Genomic DNA, 24,750 nt, shown 5'->3' on the forward strand with positions numbered 1-24,750 from the left:
TCTCTTTTATTACCCTTCCCACTTTGTGAGATTTTCTGTGGTCTAACTTGGATCTACTTCCTTCATGTTTTGTTTTAAGGCTGGTTCACGGCTAAGAAATGGGCTACTGATGGGCACGATTTTGTTTTTTGTTTTTTCATTTGTTTGCGGTTTTACCCTAATCGCTTCTCTTTCTTCTATCCCTGTGGAGATTGGGAATTCTAACCTGGGAGTTCAGGGGCTGAGGACCAGGGTGGGGAAAGGGGAAGTCATCAGGCACCAGAAGCTGGCAAAGCCCTGGTCTGTTATCTGGGATCACAGAGCCAAAGGTAGCTATGACTTCATCCCCGCAGAGGGCGCCTCCCCACCCCTGCAGCTGACTTCCCACCAGCCGGTTTGCCTGGGATAGGTTTTCTTTGATTACTCGTTTCTCACTGCCTAGCGTCGCAAGTCACTTTGAAAAAAAAGATGCGATTAAACCATCCCCCCGTTTCCTCCTTTGAGGAGCTTTTCCCAGACAGCGTCTGTTCAAGCGATCAGGCCTGGAGTGGACTTTTTCTTCTCTTCTTTTCTCTTCTTTTCTCTCTCTCTTCTCTCTCTCTCTTTTGCTTAAATATAACTGAAAGGCTTCTGTTACCATCATCACTGAATCACTGAGGAAATTAAAAAGGAAAAAAAAAAACAAACAGATTTACATTTGGCAGGTACCAGGGAGGAGCTGACCTTTGGGAAGCTCAAGTCCGACTGGGAGTCGGCCACGCGGTTGGGGAGGTGGGGGCAGAGGGTGGCCCGGCCCGCGTTTGTGTATGCGCACTCGGGGTTTGAGCGTGCATGAATGTGCGTGTGCGCACATGTATGTGCGCGCGCGTGTGCGCAGGGGAGGGTGTCCGGGAGGCTGCCGCAGAGGCTCCTTTGTGGAAGGTACTTGCCGGTGAAGAGCCAGCTTGGCGCCTTCCCTTGCAGGTTCCACGAGGACACCTGGCCTTACTTCGCGGTCCGTATATCTCTGTCCCCTGCCTCCCCTACTTTCCTCAGTGGCGGGCCGTCCCGCCCCGCGCCAGGCTTCGGATACCGTCAGCCGCTTGCCGGGTGGCGGCTTCCAGGCCCCCGGGGCCCCACGCAGGTGGAGGTGAGAGCCGCAGCGCCGACGTTGGTGCTCGAGGGTGGGAGGGAGGAAGGGCTGAGCAGAAAAGCGCGTGCTGCCCTTTGCAGCTGGCACTAGGAGCAGCCCCGTCTGCAGCATTGTTACCTGAAGCAGCGGCTGCGCCCCGCCCCGCGCCGCCCTGCCCCCTTGTGGTCCCGGGCAGCCCAGGCTGCAGTGACCCGGGAGGAGGTGGCGGCGCTGGGAGACTGCGGGCGGCGGGCAGAGAGGAGCGCGCACGGGGAGCGCCGGCTGCGGGTGAGTGTGAGCCGCGCGGCCCAGGCAGGGTCATCGCCGCTCAGGGGCACCGTGAAACCGAGACGCCTCGGCTCTAGAGGGCCGGGGGCGAGGATCTGCCAGGACCTGGGCTGCGACGCTCAGTCTCGGCTGCCTTTCAGCCTCACTGGGAAGGCTGGGGAGGGTTGGGCTCCTCCAACTTTGGCGGCTGCACTCCCCGGGCCGCAGAGGACAGTGATCGGTCTCTTGAGGCGAAGACGCGCGGATCTGGACGGAGAACGAGCTAGGTCGCGGGCCGCCTCCGTGTTAAACCCGGGCCGGCTGATTTAGCTTTGGCTGCCAGGACTTTTGGATAAACTGAGCCTCTACTTGATCCCCGCCCGTCCAAGAACGCGCTACTGGGGGTGCCGCGCCGGGTCCCTGGCCAGCAGGGAGCCACGACTTGCCCCTCCTGGCAGTGGGTGCGGGGCTGGCCAGGACCGCGTCCGGGTGATGCAGACCGAGGACAAGGTGGCTCTCGCTCGGGCACGCTCGCTCTGGCTATGCGAAGTTCAGGTTAGAAGTTGAGCCCTGCGCTTGTGGAAGTTTAGGGAAGGAAGCATGTAGGCTGGCGGGTCACCTCCAGCCGCTGCGGTGCCCCAGCTCGGGGACAGCGAGCTCTCGGTTTAATCCTACGACCAAACAGCAGGAGTCTCCCCTCTGTGTTCTCGCTGGCTCTTCCCTTTGGCTGATCCGCACTGCGGCCGTGAGGCTGTCTCCCCCGCGCCCTGGACCCCGACCCCGAACCTTGGGAGGTGTCGCCGCGGAGGTTCGAGGAGGAGGAGGAACGCGCAAACCAGGAGACCCCACTTTTGCTTCAAGCACAGTGGCACCTTCCCTAGTGAATCCCCCACTCCGCTTGGGGGAGCCTGGTAAGGCCCCACCCCACCCCCCACGGAGGGGGCGGGCCCCGGGGATCGGCGAGTGAGGAGGCGGGGCTCTAAGGCGGGGGCCCTCGGGGCGAGGGGCGGGGCCAGCGACCTCCGCGGGGGCCGGGGTGGGGCGAGCTGGTGCGGCGGACTCGCCAGTCGCTTCTGCTCGAAGACGCGCGCACGCTCGGCGCTCCCGGGAGGCGGAGGGTCCGACGGTGCGCCGCCGTGGGCCAGCGTGTCCCCGCGAGGCGGGCTGCGGCCTCTCCCCCGTGCTCGCCCCGGCCCCACCGCAGAGCCTGCGCTGTGCGTGTGGGCGTCTACCTGGGCCGCGCACCGCGGCCGCCGTCCAGATAAGGACGTGCTAAGGCTGGCACGGGCCGCGGGGACCGCCCACTCGCGTCCCTCTGCTGCCACCGCATGCGGACCGAGGCTCCCCGGGGATTCGGCGGGCGCGGTGCCCTCAGAACCTTTTGTGCGGCCGAGCCGGTGGCGCTTTGGTAAGTGGCGGTGCGGAACGGGGACCAGGGGTTGGGGGCAGGAGGACGCAGTGGCCCGCTCGCCAGTGCAGAGCCTTAGGAGACTGCTGGGCGTCCAGACTTTGTGAAAGAGATCATGATCCTGGCGTCCCCCACGCCGAATTTCTTAAGGACCTAGGAGTCCGTTTTCAAACGTCTGTTAGCACAGAGACCGCCCCTAGTGTTCCGCCGTCTGTGACCCCCTCCACGGACCCACTGTTGTCTTCCTGGAATGAGAAGCGAGCGCTTCCTTCCCTCTCTCTAGAGCATCCTTTGGCGCTCGTTTGCACCCCCCCCCCCGGGTTTGGGGATACTGAAAGAAACTGAAAATGCACATTCAGAAACGGGCGTTCTTCCTCTGCTCACAGGGAGTTGCGCTCGCTCAGGGGCATCTGTGAACTGTTTATGTTGTGCTGCAGATTAAACGCGCTGACTGGAAACAGGCTTGGGTTCTTTCACTGCCGGCAGGAGTGCCATGGTGAGGAGTTGGATGTTGTCAGCTCTAGTGCGACTGTGCGGTTGACATTCTGTGTTTGAAAATCAGGAAAGGTTTTGAAAATAGGCGGTGGGGGGGAGGAGCCTGTTCCCAGTGAGTTGGTGGAGAGCAGAAATTCCGTATTTTCGAATCGCCTGTCTTTTCTTTCCCCACCTTCCCTTCTCCCTCAAATAAAATAAGGCCGTGTGATCCTCCTGTCTCTTCTCTCCACACCCGGCTTGCTCTGCCCCCGTTTGTCAGCAAAAGGGTGTGGGCCAGCCGTTCCTGCTCCCACCTCATCGGTGACACACGTCAGGAATCAAGGGGAAAGGTTTTTCTGGCAGGTTTTCCTTGGCGTTTACTTTTGATTATTGTTGACCTAGGGGGTGGGTGACCAGCTGAGCAACAAGGCCCCACTAACCTTCTTTCAGGAAAGCTCTCAGCTCTGAATAGCCTTTCAGGAATGTGTTTTCCTCCTAAATACACCGTGAAATGAAGCATGCAGTCTCTTTTCTTCCTTCCCACCCACTCCCTTCAAGAGAATGGAGCTTCAGCAATGTTTCTGACACTAAGAGCAGAGTAATGCTGGCTAATTTAGACAGGAGAGTTTAGGAGGGGCCAGAGGGCTTCTTTGACAACCCTTATAAACATTCTCACTCTAAGATTTTTGCTGGCTGATCAGCTAAACGCTGGGGACGTGGTCACAGCATCTCCTTATTAAAAGTTGTTCACGTAGTTGCCAGATGCTCAGCTGAGCTACAGCCTTCCCCGCCCCCAGGAAGGTCCTTCACTGAGACTCATATCTGATGGGTTATGATTAGCACCTAGAGGACTTGAAGAGGAAGTTCCCATCTTCGACGACTTGTGGCAGCTCTACAATTTACTCCAAGGCCAGGCATTTGTCAACCTTAGCACCCATCCTCCTTGCCGCTGAGGTCCCCAACCTGTAGGTGAGATGTTAAATACTAGCCTGTCTCCTTTTGCCCTGGGGAGATTGATGGGACCCTTGACATTTTGCAGATAGAGCCTAAGGCTAATTCCATTGTCCTTGCCGGCAGCTGCCCACGCGCGGTGAGAAACAGCCATCTCTAGGGTTGCTGCATCACCTGTGTTCTCCCAGCAGACTCGGGGAGTTTGCATCTTTATTGTGGACAATACCATAGTAAATCAAATGCTCTTTGTGTATCCCCTGTTTTAATATCTCGTGAGACTGGAAAGGGTTTAGAAGGTCTGTCTGCACTCTCTTTTTCTTGCCATCTCTTTGACATTGGAAATCCTGGCCCAAGGGGGAAGCCCTGTCAAAGCCCTATTGAGGCTTGTAGTAAAATCATTAGCATCTTAGCTAATCATTGCTGGAGAACTTATTCATTAGAATCTGTGGGGGGCCTAGGATTCTTGTATGTTGCCCTGGGAAAAAAAATTAGCCAGACAACATACCAGGAACAATGTTGTAAATTTTCTTTTGTTCCTTTAACTTTCTAAAATAACATTCTTTCTCAAGATGGGGCAGTGGTTAGAATCCTACGGATGCACAGCTAACGCGTGTTACTGTTTCCTTTGACAAGCTTTAATCTGGTACTTCCTCTGTGAAACAAACTATACTCAAAAGGACTTATTTGCTTTGGGGCTCTGGTGTTAGAAGGTGGTGGTGTTGCAGGACCTCCAAGGGGATAGACTTTCTCACTCTTTGTTAGCGTCTCTACATTTGTTATGTGAGAGTTAACGGCCCAGCTGTGTCATTAAACTTACACAGCACTGAATGAGTTATTGCCTTCTAAAATGGAGACTTTTTTAGCTTATCACCATTCTTAACAGGGATAATCTATAAACAAGTCAGCATATCTGGAATTGGAGGTGAATTGGAGGATTAGCAATTCTTCTATACATGAGATGTTTTATGTACAGAAATATTTTAAAATATGTAAGGATAAACTGCCAAGACTACCTGTACAGTCTTGAGAAAAGAAGAGTTCAAATATAACTATAAACTGTAATTGACAGTGAGTCATTTGCTTTAGGGGTGCCAACTATGAAAACAGCCTAGTTATGCTCCTAATGATAATTATGAAAACTCCTTTTAAAAGCTGGTTGCATCTAAAGTGAGCTGTAAGTTGGCTTGAGTAAATATTTTCAGTTTTACTTTCTAAAATACTATCCCATGGTGATAACAGCACAACACGGTGAATGTACTTAATGCCACTGATGTACACATAAAAATGGTTAAAATGGTAAAAATAAAACAAGTTATCCAGTTAACAGTAATCATAATACTAGGTATCCAGTTGATTGGAAATGCTGTTTTCTCCCTATATATAATTTTCAGAACTTAAGTATTTATGTTTCATGAAAACTTTTGTTCTTGTAATATAGAGATAATTTAATATACAATGTTAAATATTGAAATAGGACAAAACTCACAAACCTGGTGACTTAGAAAGCAGAGAGTGGAAATATTAAAGGTGTGTTTCTAGTAGCCAGGGGGACTTAGCGTTTTCTCTATAAACCCAATACATATTTTAAAGCAAATGTAGTGTCTGTGAAAATAAAGAGAAATCATTTGCACATATGATACCAGTTGTTAATGATGGCTAACCACACACCAGGTGTCTTGGTAAGGGCTGTATGTGTACCAGCTCATTTATTCTTATACAAACCGATGAGATGGTATGTCCTTATATTATAGATGCAGATGCTGAGATGAAGGTTAAAAAGCCTACCTCCCCTCAGGTTGCACATCTAGAGAAGTAGCAGAACAGATCTGAGGAAAAGCAGCCTCTTTTTTGGAGTCTCTACTCTCATTCCCAAGGCAATTAGTGATATCAGACCATTTACTCCTGTAGAATCCTGTACTGCTTGATGAATGTAAGTGTGAGCTTTGAACAATAACGCTGTAAAGGGATAATTACCCTCAGAAATCCAGTCTAAAAAACCCCTCCCTGTGACCCTTAATGACCTGGAGGACAAGTCCCCACAGAGTCGGGGTGCTCACTCCACAGCCTGCATGGGTCCTGTCTTCTCTGTCCCTACTTACCTGCCCTCAGATCAGATCTGAAGAAATGCAGTTGTTTTGCCCCTGTTTTCACATCAGGTCCGCAGGAACCCAACTACCAAAACCAAACATTTAAAAGTGAATAAAAACACAAGCCACCAGGATAAGTCAGCGACTGAGTGGGTGAGGGCAGACGTGTGGCAGGGTGATTCGGGCAGCATACCCTCGTGTACCTGTGCCTTCTCCACTAGTAGTGCCACCGAAGAAGCAGAAGAGGCAGTGAGAAGTTCTGATGGTCTCCAGAGAGTGACTTAACTAGAAATCCAAAATGATCGTGTTGGAAGCCATGGTGGAGGTCAGTCCCAACCTCCTAATTTTACAAATGAGAAAGCCGGTCTAGTGAGGTGAAGGGACTTCTCTAAAACCGTGAGCAGTAAAGCTTGATTTAGAGTCGTAACCTTCTGCCTTCATGCCTGCTGTTCTCTTCTCTGTTTGCCGGGAAGTGGCGCGGCATCCTCAAGTGTGGGGGGACCCCAGGTGGCCCTGACCCCAGTAGAGTGGGTTTGGCCATGACTTTATCGTCCCCAAATGCCCTGCCTATTATGTGCAAGGTGGAGGATGCCCTTTGACCCACTGATTTGTAGGGGACATGTCCGAACTGGAGAAAGGCAGAGTCACTAACGCCTTAGCCATTTGGGTAATTTCCCTAGGGGTTGGTGGCAGGGGGCGGTCCACTGCCCAGAGAAAATGAGCCAGTTAGTGAACAAGTAGCTTATTCATTAAGTGAGCAATACTTGCTGAACCTATTGCAGGTTCTCAATAAATATGTGTTTTATTGATGAATGGAAGGTTTCCAAGTTGAATTTATTGCTGCTGCTCTGGCAGCATTTCCAGGTAGTAAAATCTGGTTCACATTTAGAGTATTATCAGTCCCTTTGAAAGCTCTCTTGGATGTGTGGCCCCTCATTGAGTTTAAGCTCCAGCTGCTCTGGGGGGACTGGCACTGGCCTTGGAAGGGAAGAGCTAGGATTGCAATGTTTTCCTGCACTGTTTTTAAAGCTGTTTTCTCTTTGTAGGTTTTGAAGATGACACACCACCCAGTTGCTTTTCCTCTGGCGGCAGACTAGCGGGTGGCAGAGTATGCCACAAGTTTGATGTTTGTGTCTGCTTCCCCAAGGTCGAGAAATTATCTCCTTAGAAGGCAACAGTACTATGCATGTTATGAATTGTGTCTCCTTGGTCGGTGATAAAGAAAATGGGACTCTTGCCCCGGCAGCTGGATTCATGATCGGGCAAACACCACCACCACCCCCTCCACCTCCACCCCCTCCGCCTCCACCATGTCCGTTCTTGGGGGAAGGGTTTCCTCCCTCTCCTCCTCCTCCCCCTCCCCCTCCACTGCCTGGGGGGCCTCCGGTCCCCCCTCCCCCCCCAGGACTACCCCCCACTAATCACCTGAATGGCTTCAGCCACCTTGGTAAGAAAAAACGGATGAGAAGCTTTTTTTGGAAAACCATCCCAGAGGAACAAGTTCGTGGCAAAACCAACATCTGGACCCTGGCAGCCAGGCAGCAGCATCACTACCAAATCGATACAAAGACCATCGAGGAGTTATTTGGGCAGCAAGAAGATACCACCAAGTCTCCCCTTTCTAAGAGAGGCGGGACTTCAAATGCATCCTTCAGGGAGGCGAGAGAAGAGGTAAGAATGGACTGCAGAGGGATAACCCTCTGGGGGCTGCATGGTTTTGTGTTTGGGGATGTGTCTACGTTTCCAAACCTGCTAGAATCACTAAGAAAGAAGACAGTGCAAGTGAATGTGCTCTGGAAGTGGTAGAAAGGGCTTTCTATGATGAGCTCGAGCTGAGTAGCCAAAAAGTGTAAGGCTGCATCCTCCCAGACATCCCAGAGGATTATGACCTCATGCGGAGAGCATGCTATCTGGGGGCCTTGCTCTCCGGCCTCCCAGCACCACCCTGCCTCCAGCACATCTGCTGTTCCCCGTGGCGGAGCAGTTCTGCTGAAGTCCAGCATTATCAGTCTCCACTGAAACAAAAAATTGGGTTTCTGAACTCCATTATCTGAGATTAACTAGAGCTTCCAGAGACAAAATGTTCTTTATTAAATAACATCATTAAATCATGCACATCCTTAGAATTTTCTCTTGATTTTTCCCTCCAGTTTTCCTTCCACAAATGTTTGGAGGTGTGGCCTTCATTCCTCAGATCTCTGAATTAAATTTTGGCCTGTGTGGAGCAGAGGTTTCCAGAGGGCCAAAGCATAAAGCTGTTTTCAGATAGACTTTCTAGGAAGCACATCTCCAATTAACGCTAAATGTGTTACTTTGAAGAAAATATAAAGCTTGCGAATTGTAAGCAGTTAGATGAAAGTGTGGCCTCAGAGCGACAGGTCACCATACATGATAGAAACTGAGTCAAAAATTGCATTTTTTAAGTACTCTCTGTTTAGAAACATGCAAGTAAATTAAGAAACCTCTACTTGCTAGAAGAGATCATTGGGAAGCCAGGGGTTAAAAAAAAAGAATTCTGCCCACTTAAAAAAAAAAATCACTTTTTTAATCTGTTGTAAAGTAGCAGAGAAACTGGGTCAAAGATGGAGCGGTGTAGATAAGAGAGCGGGCAGGGCTCTGGAGTGAAGTAGCAGCCTTCTGCATTATTGAGTTCTGGAGCTGACAGTATTGACCTCTTTTCCCTGTTTGGCTCAGGAACGTGTTAACATCTCTCTGTGAATTCACCTGGGGGCCCTTGGACCTGGCGGTGTGGTCCCCTGTTGAAATAGCCAGGAGTCTATTTATGATGAAGAGCAGAGAACCTCAGACTAGAACCAGGCGTAAGGTGTGTGGTGCTTTGAGAGGCAGTCTTCAGGACATCCTTCGTGCCCTGCTGTGCTGAACAGGGCCTTCCCCGCGCTTTCCTTTATGCAAAGACCTTTTACTTCTTAGCACATCCTTTCAGTATTGGAAGGAGCCAGAAATCACTTCCTGAGTACCCTGGCCTCTGCCCCAGCTTCCAGCAGAGGCTCCCGGCTGTACAGAAGGCCGTTTCTCACCATTGTCGCCCAGCTCTGCTTACTGGCCTTCAAGCACTTTGAAGGGAAGAGTGGATGGGCACGTGGAAGCGGAGCACGTATCTTAGGAAAGCTGCATAACAGACAGAAGGGGGTCTGGCTCCCCCGGCTCCAGGGGGTGCGGGGCGGGGGCAGCTGGCCAGATTAGAGTGGGCAGTGTCCTTTGTCAACTGGGACATTTATTTTGCCAGTGATAGTTAAAGGGGCTATGTGGAGCTTGCTGCTTTGTGCTCGTGACTTCCAGAGAGGTTAAGAGCCACTCAGGGAGGAAGTGGCAGGAAGTGTGGCATCTTTTCCCGACAGAAATGTCCATCTCTATGCCAGATCGAAAATTCAGGAAGGAAGAGCCTTTGTCCCCGCCTCCCTCCACCCCTATGCCCTAGGCACATCTCTGCTTTTTTCTTTTTTCTTTAACTTAAAAAAAGACCTGAGGTTGAATATTTAAAAAATTTTTTTAATGTATTTATTTTTATTTTGGGGGGAGGAAATTCGGTTTATTTATTCATTTATTTTAATGGAGGCACTGGGTATTGAACCCAGGACCTCTTGCATGCTAAGCACACACTCTACCATTGAGCTATACCCTCCCCACCTTGAATAATTATTTTTTTAAATTGTGGTAAAATGTACGTAACACAACATTTACCCTCTTATCCGTTTTTAAGTATCCAGTTCAGTGCACAAGACCATTCACATTGTTGTACAACCACCATCACCGTCCATCCACAGAAGTCTTTGCATCTTGCAAAACTGAAACTCTGTTCTCATTTTTTTCTTTTTCTTTTCTTAAAATTTTTAAATGTTTTTTTATTGAGTTATAGTCATTTTACAGTGTTGTGTCAAATTCCAGGGTAGAGCACAATTTTTCAGTTATGCATGAACATACACATATTCATTGTTAATGCTTTTTTTTTTTGGTGTGAGCTACCACAAGATCTTGAAACTGTGTTCTCATTAAACAAGCACTCCTCACTCCTCCCCTCCCTCTGGCCCCAGGCAGCCCCCCCTTCTTTCTACCTCTATGAACCTGACTACTCCAGGGACCTCACACAGTATTTGCCTTTTTGTGACTGGACTGTTTCACTTCACATAATATACTCAAGGTTTGTCCGTGTTGTAGCATGTGCCAGAATTTTAAGGCTGAATAATATTCCCTTGAATGTATAGACCACAATTCGTTTATCCGGTCAGTCTGTTGATGGACACTTGGGTTGCTTCCACCTTTTGGCTCCTGTGGATACAGCTGCTATGAATGTGAGTGTGCAGATATCTTTACTTTTAACACATGTGGGTCCTAATCTGAGAGACAGCATAACTAGGAAGGAAAATTAAACCATCATGACTGTGTAACATAAGATAATCTAGCTCTTCATCTCTTTAGTACTCAGGTAGGGCAAGTATTATAAGCAGAGAGTTATCCAGAATTAGGTTCCATTTTTCATGCCATCTCCAACAGGGCTAGAAGTATTATATATGCTTTTTATCAGTGAAAGAATACAGTCCATGCTGTTTTCTTCCCTTATTAGATTTTCTTCTAAAGAAGTCACAGCCCAGTAGAGTGACAGTCTAACACAGACTGAAATTTACAAGTGGCTGAATTTAGGAAGAACGACACTTAAAATAGTAAATTAGAACATTTAGTAAGGGGAGAAAAGGTTACAAAATACTACTGTCCTTGTATCTTTGCTGGCTTAAAGTTAACTTGAAGAGGCTACAGATGTTACAGTAGTAACTAAACTGTAATAAAGTAATTAGAAATAACAAAGAATATTGCCGGGGATAATAGTAAAGAGTTTGAACTCAACCTCCACCTCCTTTTCTGAGTTCACTGCTCTCAGCTCTGAGGAGTTCCCCACCCATCTGTTACCACTGCCCCCCCAGCCTGCAGAGCTCGTTGGCTGGGGCTACACTTTACTCCCTATAGAATCTGAGCCGCTCTTTAGGGGAGGACGGTCTTAGCCGTTTGGTGTCCTCCAAGGAAATTAAAGGTCACTGAGAGGATGGAACTAAACTGAGAGAATGAAGGGACTATCTTACAAGGCATCAACATGATAAATAAAAATTGAAGTCCACAGTGGAAATACAGTAAGATGAATAAGGTCTGAGGATGGAATGTGAAACATGGTGACTGTAGTTGACAACATTGTATTCTATAATTGAAATTTGCCAAGAGAGTAGAACTTCACTGTTCTCACCAAAAAAAAAAAAAAAAAAAAGAAAAAAAAAGTTAAATAAGTGAGGTGATGAGCTAGGTGGGGGGAGTCCTTTCACAATGTATACATAGATCAGATCACCATGCTGTGACCTTAAATATCTTAATAGTTTCAATTAACTTATAGCCCCATAAAACTAAAATTAAAAAATGAAAAAGAAAACATAAATGTTGAAACACTTGAGGTCATGCACTATGCTGTCTGTAGTAATATTACAATTAACGTTGATTAACTAACCACATAAGAAATAATTAAAATTGTTTATGAGAAAAAGAGAGGAAAGGAAAGAGGAAGGAAAAATGGAAGGAAGACTGGTTTTTCTAAACTTATGGGAAGTAATGTTATTCTCCCACACTGTAATTCAGGTATCAGTCATTCTTTCTCAACTTTTGTAATGACTCCAGGATGTTCAGAATTCTGAGACATGCTCAATCCAGAACTCTAGAACTAGGTAGAGTGTTTGCAATGTTTGGGGAAAAGAAAAAAAAGCTTCAACTGGGTTTTCATTTTTTATTCCTCAGAGCAGGGGGATGAACATTTCCAAATGCATAGCCAACCAAAAAAAAAAAAAAAAAAAAGAATGGAAATCCATCAAAACCCAAAAGCTAGTAAGTCTATATTAGAGGATACAGGATGATTTTTTAAATTTTGCTTTTTAGATTTGACATAGGAATGAAATAACTACTATTTAGTGTTGCTTAAGTAGATAAGGAAGCCTTCTTTGACAAATTGAAACAAAAGTGGTTTAAAAATCTCTTCTGTCACTTGGAGGATATTACGCTACATGAAATAAACCAGTCACAAAAGGACAAATCCTGTAGGATTTCACTTACATGAGGTACCCAGAGTAGTCACATTCACTGGGACTGAAAGTAGAATGGTGGCTGCTCGGGGTGGAGAGGGGACATGGGGAGTTAGTGTTCAACAGGGACAGAGTTGCAGTTTTGCAAGATGAAGGGTTCTGGGGGTGGATGGTGGTGATGGTTACACAACAATGTGAATGTACTTAACATCCCCAAACTGTACATTTAAACGGTTAAGATGCAAAATGTTATTTTACTACAACTAAAATAGAAAAGTTTCTTCTTCCTTAATGAAGATGGCAGACAGACTTTGCAGTGGATTGATGGTAGATGAATTGTAGAAGAAAGTAGGAGAGCTTATTTGGAGGTTTTGGTGGGGGGAGGGGTAGCCATTCACACCCTTCTTCAGGGGGTCAGAACAACCCACCCTGGCAGCCTGGGGGGGACTGTCACTGTAGCAGGTGGGACCTCTCTGGAGGTGCTGAGGGGAGCTCCCTGCCTTCCGTTTTCACTCCCCTGTTCTCCAGGGATGGCATAACCCCTCTGTGGGCCTTTAATGAGAAAGGTCAAGAGCTCTGTACATGCCAAGTGTACTTGCCTCGGCAGGCCTGCCGTCCCGCGCGGTAGATGTGGACTGATTGAACTTATGGGGAGGGCGGGGGCCAGGTCAGCTCATCCCTGTTCTTGGGGCCGTTTGTCTCAGCCTGTGCAGCCAGCGAGTCCCTGCGGAGTCCGTCGCTGGGAGTGACTCAAAGCATCACCAGTCCCACACGCTTGGGTTTCTGAACTGCTGGTCCTGAACCGGCGGCAAGCCTTTGGGAAGTAAGATAAGCTAATTTACACGCGTAGCGATAACCCTCTTTCAAGGACTGTTTTGTAACAGTGCTTTAGAAGGTTCAGGCGGGATGACCTATGAGGAGGAGACGGTCCGCGCACCTGGCAGAGTGGAGGATGCCAGAGAGGAGGGCACTGTCCCCGCTGCCTTATCAGCGGTCTCACTTTCCTGCTGTTCACAGGAGGCGCTGGGATTTGTCCTGCCCTTCAGGTGCTCAGCGATGGCCAGCCTGGGTTCTTCCTTAGGAGTACTGCTGGATTCTCTTAAATTAGTGAGCAGTTTCTGAAGCCTTGCTTCAGGCTGCGGAGACAGCGGCTGCCCCAAGTGTGGCGCCCCCACCCTCCTGGGGCTGAGCGTGGAGGGCTGTCCCTGGTGGCCCAAAGCTGCACGGCCGGTGGCCGTCTGAGCTGGAGGGAACGTGCGTTCTGCCCTTCGTCTCAGAGATACAGCTCTGGGGTCCCCAGGGGACTTGGCCAGGCCCTGCGGATGGCTCCCTACAGATCTGCCCCAGTTCCTGGAGAAATGCCCCAGTGTGAATCCTGGGCTGGGGGAGGACCACTCCCTGCTTGTCTGTGTTCCTATATCCTCAGCGATGTTGGAAGCCACAAGAGCTAGAGTGAACAGGAACCAGAGAGACCCAGGAGACTTTCAGTTCTAGTACTGCTTTGGGGAAGGTATAAAATGACACCTCTGAGGCTCAGTGTCCTTATCTGTCAAATAGGGACAATACAAGTAACTTCTCCATCACTTTTTCGGCAACAATAGCGGTGGGTCTAGGCTGTGTGTACAGAGTCCCAGAGGGTGAGGGGTGAAGAGGGTGAAGGTGGGGCTTGGGGTGTAGGGGCGGGGAGGAGAGTGCTGCCATCAAGGGCTAACTACAGCAGGAGGTGGTAATTTAGTGAAAGCAATATAAAAAAAGTTTCTTTTTTTTTTTCCATTCCAAGTAGAAGGGAGGGCAGAGAAAGCTCTTCGGACGTGTATATAGCCAGGTCAATATACAAGCTCTTACTTGTGGCTTTTAATTTGTGGATTATGATAAGCACATCGTTTTCTGTCTTAAATTTAGATTCCTCTTTTTGGTATGAGCTTTCTTCTTAAAGGATGTTGAGTTTGACAGGTTTTATTCTCACCCTTTCTTTCCCCCCTCCTCTCCCCTCCCTTCACACCGAACTTGAACTGTAATCCAAGAAGGAGCCTGTTCTTTTAGCTTGGGAGTTTATTTTATGGCTGGCAGGTGATTGTGTTAACATGAAATAAACCCCTAGGATAGTAAATAATGTGATTGTTTAAGATTAGTCTTCAAAAGAAGGCAACCATACTCTTGCAAAAATTTAACCTTGTAGCCAGGAAGTCCCATTAACTTTGGTTAACAGTCTTTGCTGCTTCTTATAAACTTAGAAGCAGGCCCAGAGATCAGGAATTTAATCTGAAACCTGATTCTTTTTTGCTCACAATGAATCACATACTTTTGGAAGGGAAGAACATTATGACAACATTCCCATTTTAGCTAGTCTCCCTTTTCCAAAAAACAAATGGGAAAAATTGCAGGCTTTTAAAGTTATCTTTCCTCCATGTATCTTGGATATTTACTTTCAAAGAAATTGCTTCTGTATGTAACACCACCCACCTCCCCAAAGAAAGTTTATGTCTTATTTCTAGTCTGATAAAGCCCTTCCAGGTTATCACAGTGGTTTTCCCTTATCTGTGGGGGGCTACGTTCCAAGACCCCCAGTGGATGCCTAAAACCGTGGATAGTACCAAACCCTGTATCTACAGACTGTCCCGTGATGGTTCGACTTGAGATTTTTCAACTTTACGATGGTGTGAAAGCAGCAGGCATTCAGTAGAAACTGTGCTTGGAATTTTGAGTTTTGATCCTTTCCCAGGCTAACCATAGGCAGTCCAGTCCGCTGTCGTGATGCTGGGCAGGGGCAGCCCGGCAGCTCCCAAGCAGCCACGTGATCATGAGGATAAACAGCCAATTCACTGGCAACCTGTTTTCCACTTTCAGTACAGTATTCAGTCGATTACATGAGCCATTCAACACTTTGTTATACAGTATGCTTTATGTTAGATGGTTCTGCCCAACAGCAGGCTAATGTAAACATTCTGAGTTGGCTGGGCCAAGCTGTGACGTTAGGTGTCTTAAGTCCATTTTCCACATTTTCAATTTATGATGGGTTTATCGGGACATAAATTGAGGAGGATCTGTACTGTGTTCTTTCCTATAGATATGTAACTATGATAAAGCTTAATTTATCACTTGGGCACAGTAGGAGATTAACAACAATAAGGAATAGTAAAATAGAACAGTTATAATGTCGATGACCAGACATTAATCAGTCCATCTAAGAAAGAAATTGAAAATTTTATTCGAGCCAAACTGAGGACTATCACCCGGAAACAGCCTTTCAGAAAGCTCTGAGAACTGTTTTGCCCATTTGAGATGAAAGCACAGTTATATAAATTTTGAGACAGAGGGTTGTGCATTAAATGACATGTTGACAATTTACAGAATCCAGATCTGCCCATACCAAGCGAGAGTGGGTCATCGGTCATGGTGGCCTCTTACAAGATTAAGAAGAAGGTTATCTCCTAAGAAGTTATCTTGTTGATGACAGGAAAATGTTGCTCTTAATGGCTGAGCAGGTATTTCTGCCGATGGGGAGGTTTGGTTGATGCACAAGGCAGATACATGGTGCTTAGGAAAGGGAAGAGAGGAGGCCAAAGGTCAGAGAATGTTTAAATTTTCCTTGATTTGCCTTAGAATGTGAATTTTTATTTCATCAATAACAGTATACTGCAATGAAAGTTAAATGAATGTGGTCTCTCTCTCAAAATACCTTATTGTACAAACTGAATGCCTGTTCCATCTTAACGAAGCACTCATCATGCACGGTGGCTGTAACTTTTGCAGTTTGAGGTTCACCTGCAAAACTAGCATGAATTTCTTTTTCCTTCCTCACAATTTCATGGATAGAGGATTTGTTCTTACTGTAGATCTTGGCAGCCTCAGCATACAATTTTTTTCCTTTCCTAGTTAAGTCGAGAACTCCAACCTTTTCACTTAAAGGAAGCGCTTTACAGCCTCTCTTTGGCACATCTGAATTGCCGGCATCACTGTTCTCATGCTTTGTGGCCATTAGTAAAATAAGGGTCATTTGAACACAAGCACTGTGATACCATGACAATAGCCCAATAACCAGGATGGCCAATAAGTGACTAAGGGACACCATATGCAGGATACACTCTCATCACGAAACGTGAGCTTTCATCACTCCACTCAAAAGGCACACAATTTAAAAGTTAGGAAGTGTTTATTTCTGGAATTTTCCATTTCATGTTTTTGGACTTCAGCTGACCGGGGTAAATAAACTGTTTCACTCACGTGAAATTGTGGAAACGGGGGAACTACTGTAATTTTAAACAGCCCAAATCTATTGCAGCAAAAACCTGGGTTTAGCGGGTACCTTAGACTAGCCACCATATTTCATTAAATCAAAGATGATGCATGTATTGCAAGATGCATCCTGATTGCAGAGATGTTCACATGCCAAAAAAAAAATGCTTCTTAGACTTGGGGAAATACAGCACAAGAGTTTTCCTTTTTAAATTCTGAGTAAATAAAGTGTAGGGCACTGTCTTACCTCCTCCTAAAAGGGCTGTAGGACATACATATTCTTTTTCAATGAAAATAAAATTTTCCTTTAGAAAAATATCAAGAATGTTATTACATCTTTAAAAGTAACAGTGTTGGTCCTTTTACATTCCTAAATCAGGGTTGGGATTCATTCTGCAACATCTTCAGAGTTCAAATCTCATATGATTCTTGCTATGCTGAGACATCTATTTCCAAATTGGAGTGTTTAATTGTGGGGTGTATAATTCTAAGAGGAAATTGCAAAATTTAGAAAATTTTAATATAATTTATGTAAACTATACAATATTAAATTAGATATGTGTAAGTATTACAGTTAACAAAATATGTCATTGCAGAAAGTTGGGGAGATGATAATATTTTGATGTTCATAAAACTATATTAGGTATATCAGTTAATCTCTAGATATACATAGTGGGAATTATTCTCTTATACATTAAAATCAGTGTTGTATTTTGATAAATTTTAATTCTCTTCTTCCCTCCAACTCTTTTTATTTGTGTTTTAATAATCTTACGTGTCTCTATTTTTTTCCAGATTACCATCTTGGATGCAAAACGGAACATGAACATTGGGATATTTCTTAAGCAGTTTAAGAAGTAAGATTTTTGCACACATTTGAAACTTTTGTCACGTCCTTGCTGTCAGCATCAGAGGCTGTGGGTGTGAGCTGAAATGCAGATTCTAACGAGTGAAAGTTATTCCTCATACCTTCAAGCTGTTTTTAGACGCATGGCTTGATGAGTCCCCAAGTGTGTGGCACTTTCTGCTGTTTACTGTCATAAAAACACAATCTTGTGGCTTGGAGTCCAGGGAGAATTGCCCTGGGGTGTCTACTCAAGTCCAGTATGTCAGGGAATTTATAAATTCATCTGTGGCGTTGTCCCGTGAGTGGAGGCTGGACCGCTGAGTCAAACAGTGGTTAAATTCAGGTGTTCTAAAGCGGAAAAGAGCAGGCCCTGGCTCCAGGGGTTCCACAGAGCTGCTTTCCTTCTCCCAAAGAAGCCTCCAGGGGCGGTTGCCACCTGGACCTCTCTAGGAGGCCCAAGGATGGTTTTCTAGGGGAAGGGACCTCTGGTATACCAGGGTTCTCGCTTTCCCTGGCAGTGAGGCTGTTACGATCGCTGACACAAGACCGCCCATCAGACTGGGGAGGAGGCGGGATGGGAAGGAGGGTGGAGGTGATTTGTTTTAATTTCCACTGGCTTGTGTTTCTGGCACTCCAGCACATGTGACCTGGAATCTGATCACTGTCTTTTCAAGGTCTCCTCCGTCCATTGTAGAAGATATTCATCAAGGAAAGAGTGAGCATTATGGATCAGAGACATTGCGGGAGTTTCTGAAGCTTTTGCCAGAGTCAGAGGAGGTAAGGAATTTGGGGCATGAGTTTCAGATGTTAGGAGTGATGATGAAAGTTTAATAGTTTTAGGAATGCCAGAACTCACATGGGAAGGGCACTCTCCTATTCAGAGCCAGAGTTTTCTCTCATAACAGCAAACAGTTACCCAGTAGAAAGAGTTTGGGTTATGGAATTAGAGAACCTAGGTTTGAAGTGGAGCTCTTCCCTTACTTGAGAAAGTTGGGCAAGATTCTTAAGTCCTGTGAACTTTAATTTCCTCACCTGTAAAGTGAGGCTAACGATGCTTACCTCATTGGATTGTCGAGGTGATTAAACCCTAGTCATGCATCCAACCTGGTACTTGGCACATGGGAGCTCAATAAATTTTAGTTCCCTTTTCTGTCGTCTAAGGATGATCTTTGCCTAGGGTGTACCCAGGCTTGTTTCATAACATGTAAACTTTAAGAAAAGAAAAGAAAAAGCAACCACTTTGGAATAAAGATGCTCTAAAAACTGGAGAGGTAGGTAAACTTTTAATAAATGTTGTCTATATAATTGACTAAAAGGTGGAGAATGCTGTGATAACAATAGAGTACCACAATATAAATAAATAAAGTTATGGATTTTGGTGGGGGGCTGATTTAACTGAGTTTCTGAATGATTAGTAGTATGACAGAATGAAAAATAGAAAAACAGTTCTGTAAAAGCTTCCAGAACTGTGATATTGTCTATTTATGAAGAAGTGACCTGTGGAAAAATTCAGTAAGAAGTTACGTGAACACATAGGCTTGTACATAGGCTTGTAAACATTTGAATAATGCAGAATCTTATAAAGTAAAATGCATAAGTGACCCTTTTACACGTACTGCTGGTTCTTCCCTCCCTGCTCCTCTTCCCAGACATAATTTATGGATCTTGCCTTTAGTGTCATTAATAACAACAAGAGAAATATATTTCTGCTTTTTCTTTCCCATCACTGATAAACGCACAATGTCAGATTGAGGATCTTAGTGGGTAACTGGATATTCCGGGTACATCTAATAACCTGAGCTGCTCTCTCCACCTCGGGTTTTCTGTTTGCAAATTAATTGTAAGTTACCAAAGCCCAGATTAATTAATGGTGTGTATTAATGTCAGTAAAGGGTCTTAAAGAGTTGAGGGAAAGGTACATTAGATCATAATTTACCCTGGATCCTATATACAGAACACTCTTTAATCTTTTATGTGAAGAATGGGTGTTCCAAACATTTTTTCTTAATTGAAGTATAGTTGATTTACAATATTGTGCTTGTTTCAGGTGTACTCAGAGTCTTTTATTAGGATGGGTAGGGTTTAATGAACTGAGTTGCTCTAGAAACCTTATTCCTGCTTGGGTGCTTTCATGCCTCCTCCTGGTACCCAGTCCTAACAGAGCCCTCAATTTCCAATTATAAGTGGAAGTCAGGCATGAGGGAGGCTGCCGGCTTCCTGCCATGAGAGGGAGGAGGCTAAATGTGGTTTCCTTTATATCTTCATTTCTAACTTAAAAATCAGAGGCAATTAGAGAATGCAAAGGCAGTGGAAGGCTCACAGGTCTTTCAGAGAAGCCGGTTAGCTGTCACATTGCTCCTGTTTTAAAGACCCCCATTTTCTGAGTTGTGTGTGGGGTGTAATTCAAAGGGAAGACACGGTTAAGGGAATGATGACTAAAACCCACCCCAGCACTGCCCAGGACCCTGGGGCTCTTTCTGCCCCAGACAGTTAGCTGAGCCCGGACACGGTGTCCTGCAGAGATGGAACCCTGCCCTGGGACCCTGCACTGCTTTCCTGGCCCCTGGAGCAGTCCATCAGCCTCCTGCTGCAGGGCCATCCTCGTCTGACTGTCTAACCAGCTGGGTCACACTCCTGCTGGTTTACATCACTGACGCCTGGCTCTGGCTCACCACACCCTCCAAACTCCACTGGGAGCTTCCCTCGGCAGAAACACCCTGACAGTCCCCAGGGCCGCTTGGCGCCCCTCCCTACACCACCCTGGGGTGTGTGTGCTGGCAGAGGGAGCCACCTCATGACCACAGCCACTGCGGGCACGGACTGGCTTTGCTGCGAGTGCAGGGCGCCCACTGGCCCCACCCGGAACCAAGGCTGACCCTGCAGTCCTGGGTGGAGAGTAGAGGCTGGAGATGAAGCCAAGGAGGAGGTAGGGCCAAGTGAGAGAGTTTTAGGAATGTGGCAGAAATACGCTGCTAAATGCAGCAATGTCCGTGTAACTGCACGTTGCTACACCTGTAGGGTAACGTTCTGCGCTCATTTTTAGCACACGGAGGGACTGAACATTGCTTGAGTGCCCCGTGTTCCAGACTCTGGACTGAGCTGGAGGCCAGCAAGTGCTTGGCCCAGTGCCTGGCCCACACAAAGTCAATAAATAAGAAACAGAGGCTCATCCAGGTTAGCCAACGCTTGTCTAGTGTCATGTGATTCGAGAGGCCTGGAGGACGGTGGTTTTGAACCCTGGGCTGTCTGACTCCAGAGCTGTTCCTTGGGCTGCAGTCCACTGCTCCCTTCAGGGAAGGAAGGCCAAGGGTTCTCAGAGACCCGCCCCCGTGGCCTCCCCGCCCCGCATCCCCTCCCGCGTGCACAGCGCACTGGCGAGGAGAGTGTCACTCAGGATTGCAGCGTCATCTCATCAGCACGCTGGAATTACGATTGGAAATGGTCCTTTCTCTCCTGCCGGCTCAGCTGGCAGGCTCACCCCATGGGAAATTGTTTTCAGGATTTCTCTGCCCTTCACCACAAAGCTTTTATGTGGTGTCTTTGTTCATCTTGCTTCAAACTCGCAGAGGGAGAAGGTGAACCCAGAAATCAAAGCACCAGGGCCGGAGAGGGGGCTTGACAGGGAGCAGGCGGTCGTGGGAAGGAGCCCTTCCCTCCGTTGGCGCTGGTCCACTGTCGCCGGCTCAGTGTCTGTTGGGGACACAGGGCTGGAAGGTGGAACTTCTGTTTTCTGGAAGCAGGTTGCGTTGCCTCCTCTGGCATGTCTCTCACCTCACTCTTCCCTTCCTTGTCTGCCCTGTTCCTGGGAGAGGAGGAAGCCCCAGAGTCTCCTCTTGGCTGGGTCTGTCGGCGGGAATGCCTGCTGTTTCAAGGCCATGTGAGTGGAATTAGACTGCATGACGGAGGCCTGCCCTTTGGAATGTGTGAGTCTTAAGAAGCGTGCCGTTTGCTGTTAGGACAGAAACCGGGCACAGCCAGGTTGTAATGAGAGTCGGCTGGCCCAGCCAAGAAAATGATGCCTGACATCGTTTGATAAATGCTTTTTGATGATGATGAGAATGCATAATAATTACAGGGTTTGTCCACCTCTCTTTTTTACCTCCCTCACTGTGAAGGCACAGTAATCCCTCTTAATGAACATAAATCTCATTTTGAAATGGAATTAAGAACCGTATACACGGCATTGAAGTCACAGACTATCTTTAGTATCACCGTCCTCTTGAACTCCATAAACATTTTTCACTCTTTATATAAGTGAAGGCGATTAATCATTGTTCATTTACAGTTCAGCACATGTTTAATAGAAATATCTACCAAGTGTACTTAACATGACCTGTTGTTACGCTTCAGACAGGAAACCGTGCCGCGGTTCTCAGAAGTCCTGCCCGTGCTACATATGTGGTCTTCTGCAAGGCACAGCCCTTCTCTCCCCCTGCCCATATATGGTGAATCGTTCAACTCTGGTTCAGAAAGGATCAGACTTCATTCTGTGGCTTTCTCAGTCCAGCATCTAGGCACTGATTTGGGTTTAGCTAATCCAGAAGTTCCATCTGCCCTTAAATGTAGTAAGGCTGAAACCAGAAAATTCACTTCGGGGCCCTACAGGGAGAGGAAATAGTGCATTTCTATAAATGGCTGTTTTCTGCTGACGTGGGGGGAAATGTCATCGTAAGGCCCAGACTTACTACCAGGCTGTGCGTCTGCACGCTCACATGGCGGTATTTTCAGATAACCGATGCAGATATGTCAGTTTGTGGATCTTCGCAAATACCCCGTCCTCCTTGTTTTTGCACTGTTATCTCCTATTTTTCAAGAGGTTTAAAAATCATGTTATTTGTAAGGGCACCTAACATAATCCAGGGCATGGGAGAGAGAAAGCTTTATTAAAAATAACAGAAAATGTAAGTGTGAGGGTAGGCTGTCAGCTTTACGCGGGTAGTCTGAAGATGCTGCTTACCATACAGGGTTTTTGTTGGAAGACTGTACTACAGTGAACGGAGATGTGTTTTTGCCATCAGGTTGGTCCCAGCTTCTGTGTGGGGAAGTCACGTCTTGCTCTCTGATGCAGTTTGAGAACTTTCTCTTTGCCTCCATCCCTACCTGCTGGCTGTTTGGCTAGATTCCTATGTCAGAACTCTTTTCTTTCCCTTTACTACAGCTGAAAGAATATTTGTGAGTTTAAGAACTTTAAGTGTCATTTTTTTACAATAGTAGTACCTATTCACTGGGGAAAATTTGGGAAATAAAAAGGAGCTGCAGAAGCAAATGATCATGACTGTGCTCCAACAGCTTGTGTAGACACCTGGCTCGTCTTGTTCCTGTGTTTGAAGAGTGATTTATTTATTTAGGCTTTTTTTTTTGGTGGGGGAGGGAGGTAATTAGGTTTATTTACTTCTTTATTTTTAGAAGAGGCACTGGGGATTGAATCCAGGACCTCATGCATGCTAAGTATGCGCTCTCCCACTTGAGCTATACCCTCCCCCCTTGTTCCTGGGTTTGCAGAGGGTACGTGGAGGGTCGGGGCATAGCAGACACCTCTTTTCTGAATTTGTAGGTGTGGGAGCCTACTGTACACGGTGTTTTATTCCCTGATTTTTTTCTTAGGGGAAAATCTTGACATTGATCTTTGAATTATTTAAGCGGTTTTCCTTTTTATCTTCCTGCTGGAGAGCCGCTGTGTCCTCACCTCAGCACAAGTGGCCCCTTCCTGTAAAGCTGCTGCATGGGAAGCGGGACTTGACCTCAGAGAATTAAGGTCTCTGTTAGACAGCCCAGCATCCACCCCTGTCTAAGTCTCGTATCCAAAATACTCCAAATAATAAGATTGTTCATTTATGACTCAGACTTTGCTGTAGTGACTGTCCAGTTGCTTCTTTTTCCAAACAGGAATCTCCCTTCCAGATTGTAACTCAGAAAAAATTTCCATCCTTAGAACCGACCCTTTTTCAGCCTGCCGTTAGTGCCTGCCCCGAGGAGTCCAGTGGCTCCAGCTCTCTGGCTTGTTTGCGATTGTTTTATCCCCACATAAGTGACACAGCTCTCCTCTTCCTAACTTGCTTGTTTAGTTTTTTTTTTTTCTTTTAAAAAACAAAGTAGTGGATGTAATGATTCCCTTTTCCGTCTTTTCTTAGGTCCACTCTCATATCAATTTGAACTTAGCACTGAAATCCTTATTTTCTTAAAGGAATTCGAAGATGAAGTTTAGAGTTCTGTTACATTTTAATTATTTGTCCTTTTTCACTTGACCCTCTTTCCCTCTGTCTTTTAGATCAAGAAACTAAAAGCATTTAGTGGCGACGTCGCCAAGCTGTCCCTGGCAGACTCCTTTCTGCACTGCTTAATTCAGGTGCCAAAGTAAGGATCATTGATTACTGTTCTTTGCAGAATAAGGTTTTTAAATCGGTGACATCAAATTCGACAGTTTTACTTTTTATTTTTCAGCTATTCACTTCGAATTGAAGCCATGGTGCTAAAGAAAGAATTTTTACCTTCCTGTTCCACTCTATACACAGATATAACTATTCTTAGAACTGCTATACAAGGTCAGTAAATATATGATGCGTCATGTGATTTGTTTTTATTTTAGGGGCAGTTTATTTTTTTCTTTTTTAAAATTAATTTTTATTTTTTTATTTTTGGGGGAAGTAGTTAGGTTTATTTATTTGTTTGTTTTTCAACGGAGGTACTGGGGATTGAACCCAGGACCTCATGTATGCTAAGCACATGCTCTACCACTGAGCTAGACCCTTCCCGCAAGCAATTTATTTTTTAAAAAATTATTCAGTTGAAAAATTAGATATGGGAAGTTATGTTTCTGATATAAAGGGAAATGAGATATTACCAGGGATAGCATTTAAGGTTTATATCCGTTTGCTTCCTCCTCCCCTGATTAATTAGTTTAATTAATTGACCAATCAATCAATTAATTAGCATATTATCTTCCCATAAAAGGTTTCTTTCAACTGAAGCTTAGGAGTAAACCTTGCTGGAGCTCGCTCTTGTTCCTCTCCTGGATTAGCTTTCTGTGTGTGTGTCTGGTGTGTGTCTGGTGTGTGATGTGTCTGTAGTTGTGTGTGTGGTGTGTGTGCATGGAGGTGCATGCTCCAGACAGGGCCCCTGGGCCAGCTGCATGTCTCTGCCCCTGCTCTGGCCTCTGTTGGTGGCTGGGACCCTGCTTTAGGGAAAGCCGATCTCATTCCCCCTTGACTTCTCCCCGGGCACCTCAGTAACTCTTCTGCGCGGGGTTCCTGATGTTTCTGTCCAGTGGTGTCTTCTCCCACCGCTGCCCCTCCAGACTCTAATATCTGGTGGACTAGTTA

The 24,750-nt window shown here is 46.4% G+C and overlaps 2 protein-coding genes across 8 annotated transcripts in view; one reads left to right on the forward strand and one right to left on the reverse strand.

Moving 5' to 3' along the window:
- The first annotated feature begins 753 nt into the window (after positions 1 to 753).
- FHDC1 (FH2 domain containing 1) overlaps positions 754 to 24,750 on the forward strand; it is a 39,850-nt gene continuing 15,853 nt past the window's right edge. The window contains exons 1-7 of one of the 7 annotated variants that reach the window (XM_032465079.1): positions 754 to 1,108; positions 7,324 to 7,948; positions 17,380 to 17,441; positions 18,106 to 18,208; positions 21,243 to 21,308; positions 23,700 to 23,785; positions 23,873 to 23,973. In XM_032465079.1, coding sequence (XP_032320970.1) covers positions 7,460 to 7,948; positions 17,380 to 17,441; positions 18,106 to 18,208; positions 21,243 to 21,308; positions 23,700 to 23,785; positions 23,873 to 23,973 — 907 coding nt within the window. In that variant the 5' untranslated portion in view covers positions 754 to 1,108; positions 7,324 to 7,459. Of the gene's footprint in view, positions 1,109 to 1,224; positions 1,379 to 2,456; positions 2,766 to 5,685; positions 6,603 to 7,323; positions 7,949 to 17,379; positions 17,442 to 18,105; positions 18,209 to 21,242; positions 21,355 to 23,699; positions 23,786 to 23,872; positions 23,974 to 24,750 lie in introns of those variants that run through there. The other 6 variants (XM_032465075.1, XM_032465068.1, XM_032465088.1 and 3 more) reach the window with 6 other exon arrangements.
- On the reverse strand, positions 1,385 to 4,344 carry LOC116659280 (E3 ubiquitin-protein ligase Hakai-like). The gene is made up of 3 exons (XM_032466646.1): positions 4,203 to 4,344; positions 2,144 to 2,864; positions 1,385 to 1,624 (listed from the first exon to the last, which is right to left on the reverse strand). The coding sequence occupies exons 1-3, from the start codon at positions 4,342 to 4,344 to the stop codon at positions 1,498 to 1,500; spliced, it is 990 nt and encodes a 329-aa protein (XP_032322537.1). The 3' UTR covers positions 1,385 to 1,497.

This window comes from Camelus ferus, chromosome 2, assembly GCF_009834535.1.
Source record: "Camelus ferus isolate YT-003-E chromosome 2, BCGSAC_Cfer_1.0, whole genome shotgun sequence".
Lineage (NCBI taxonomy): Eukaryota > Metazoa > Chordata > Mammalia > Artiodactyla > Camelidae > Camelus > Camelus ferus.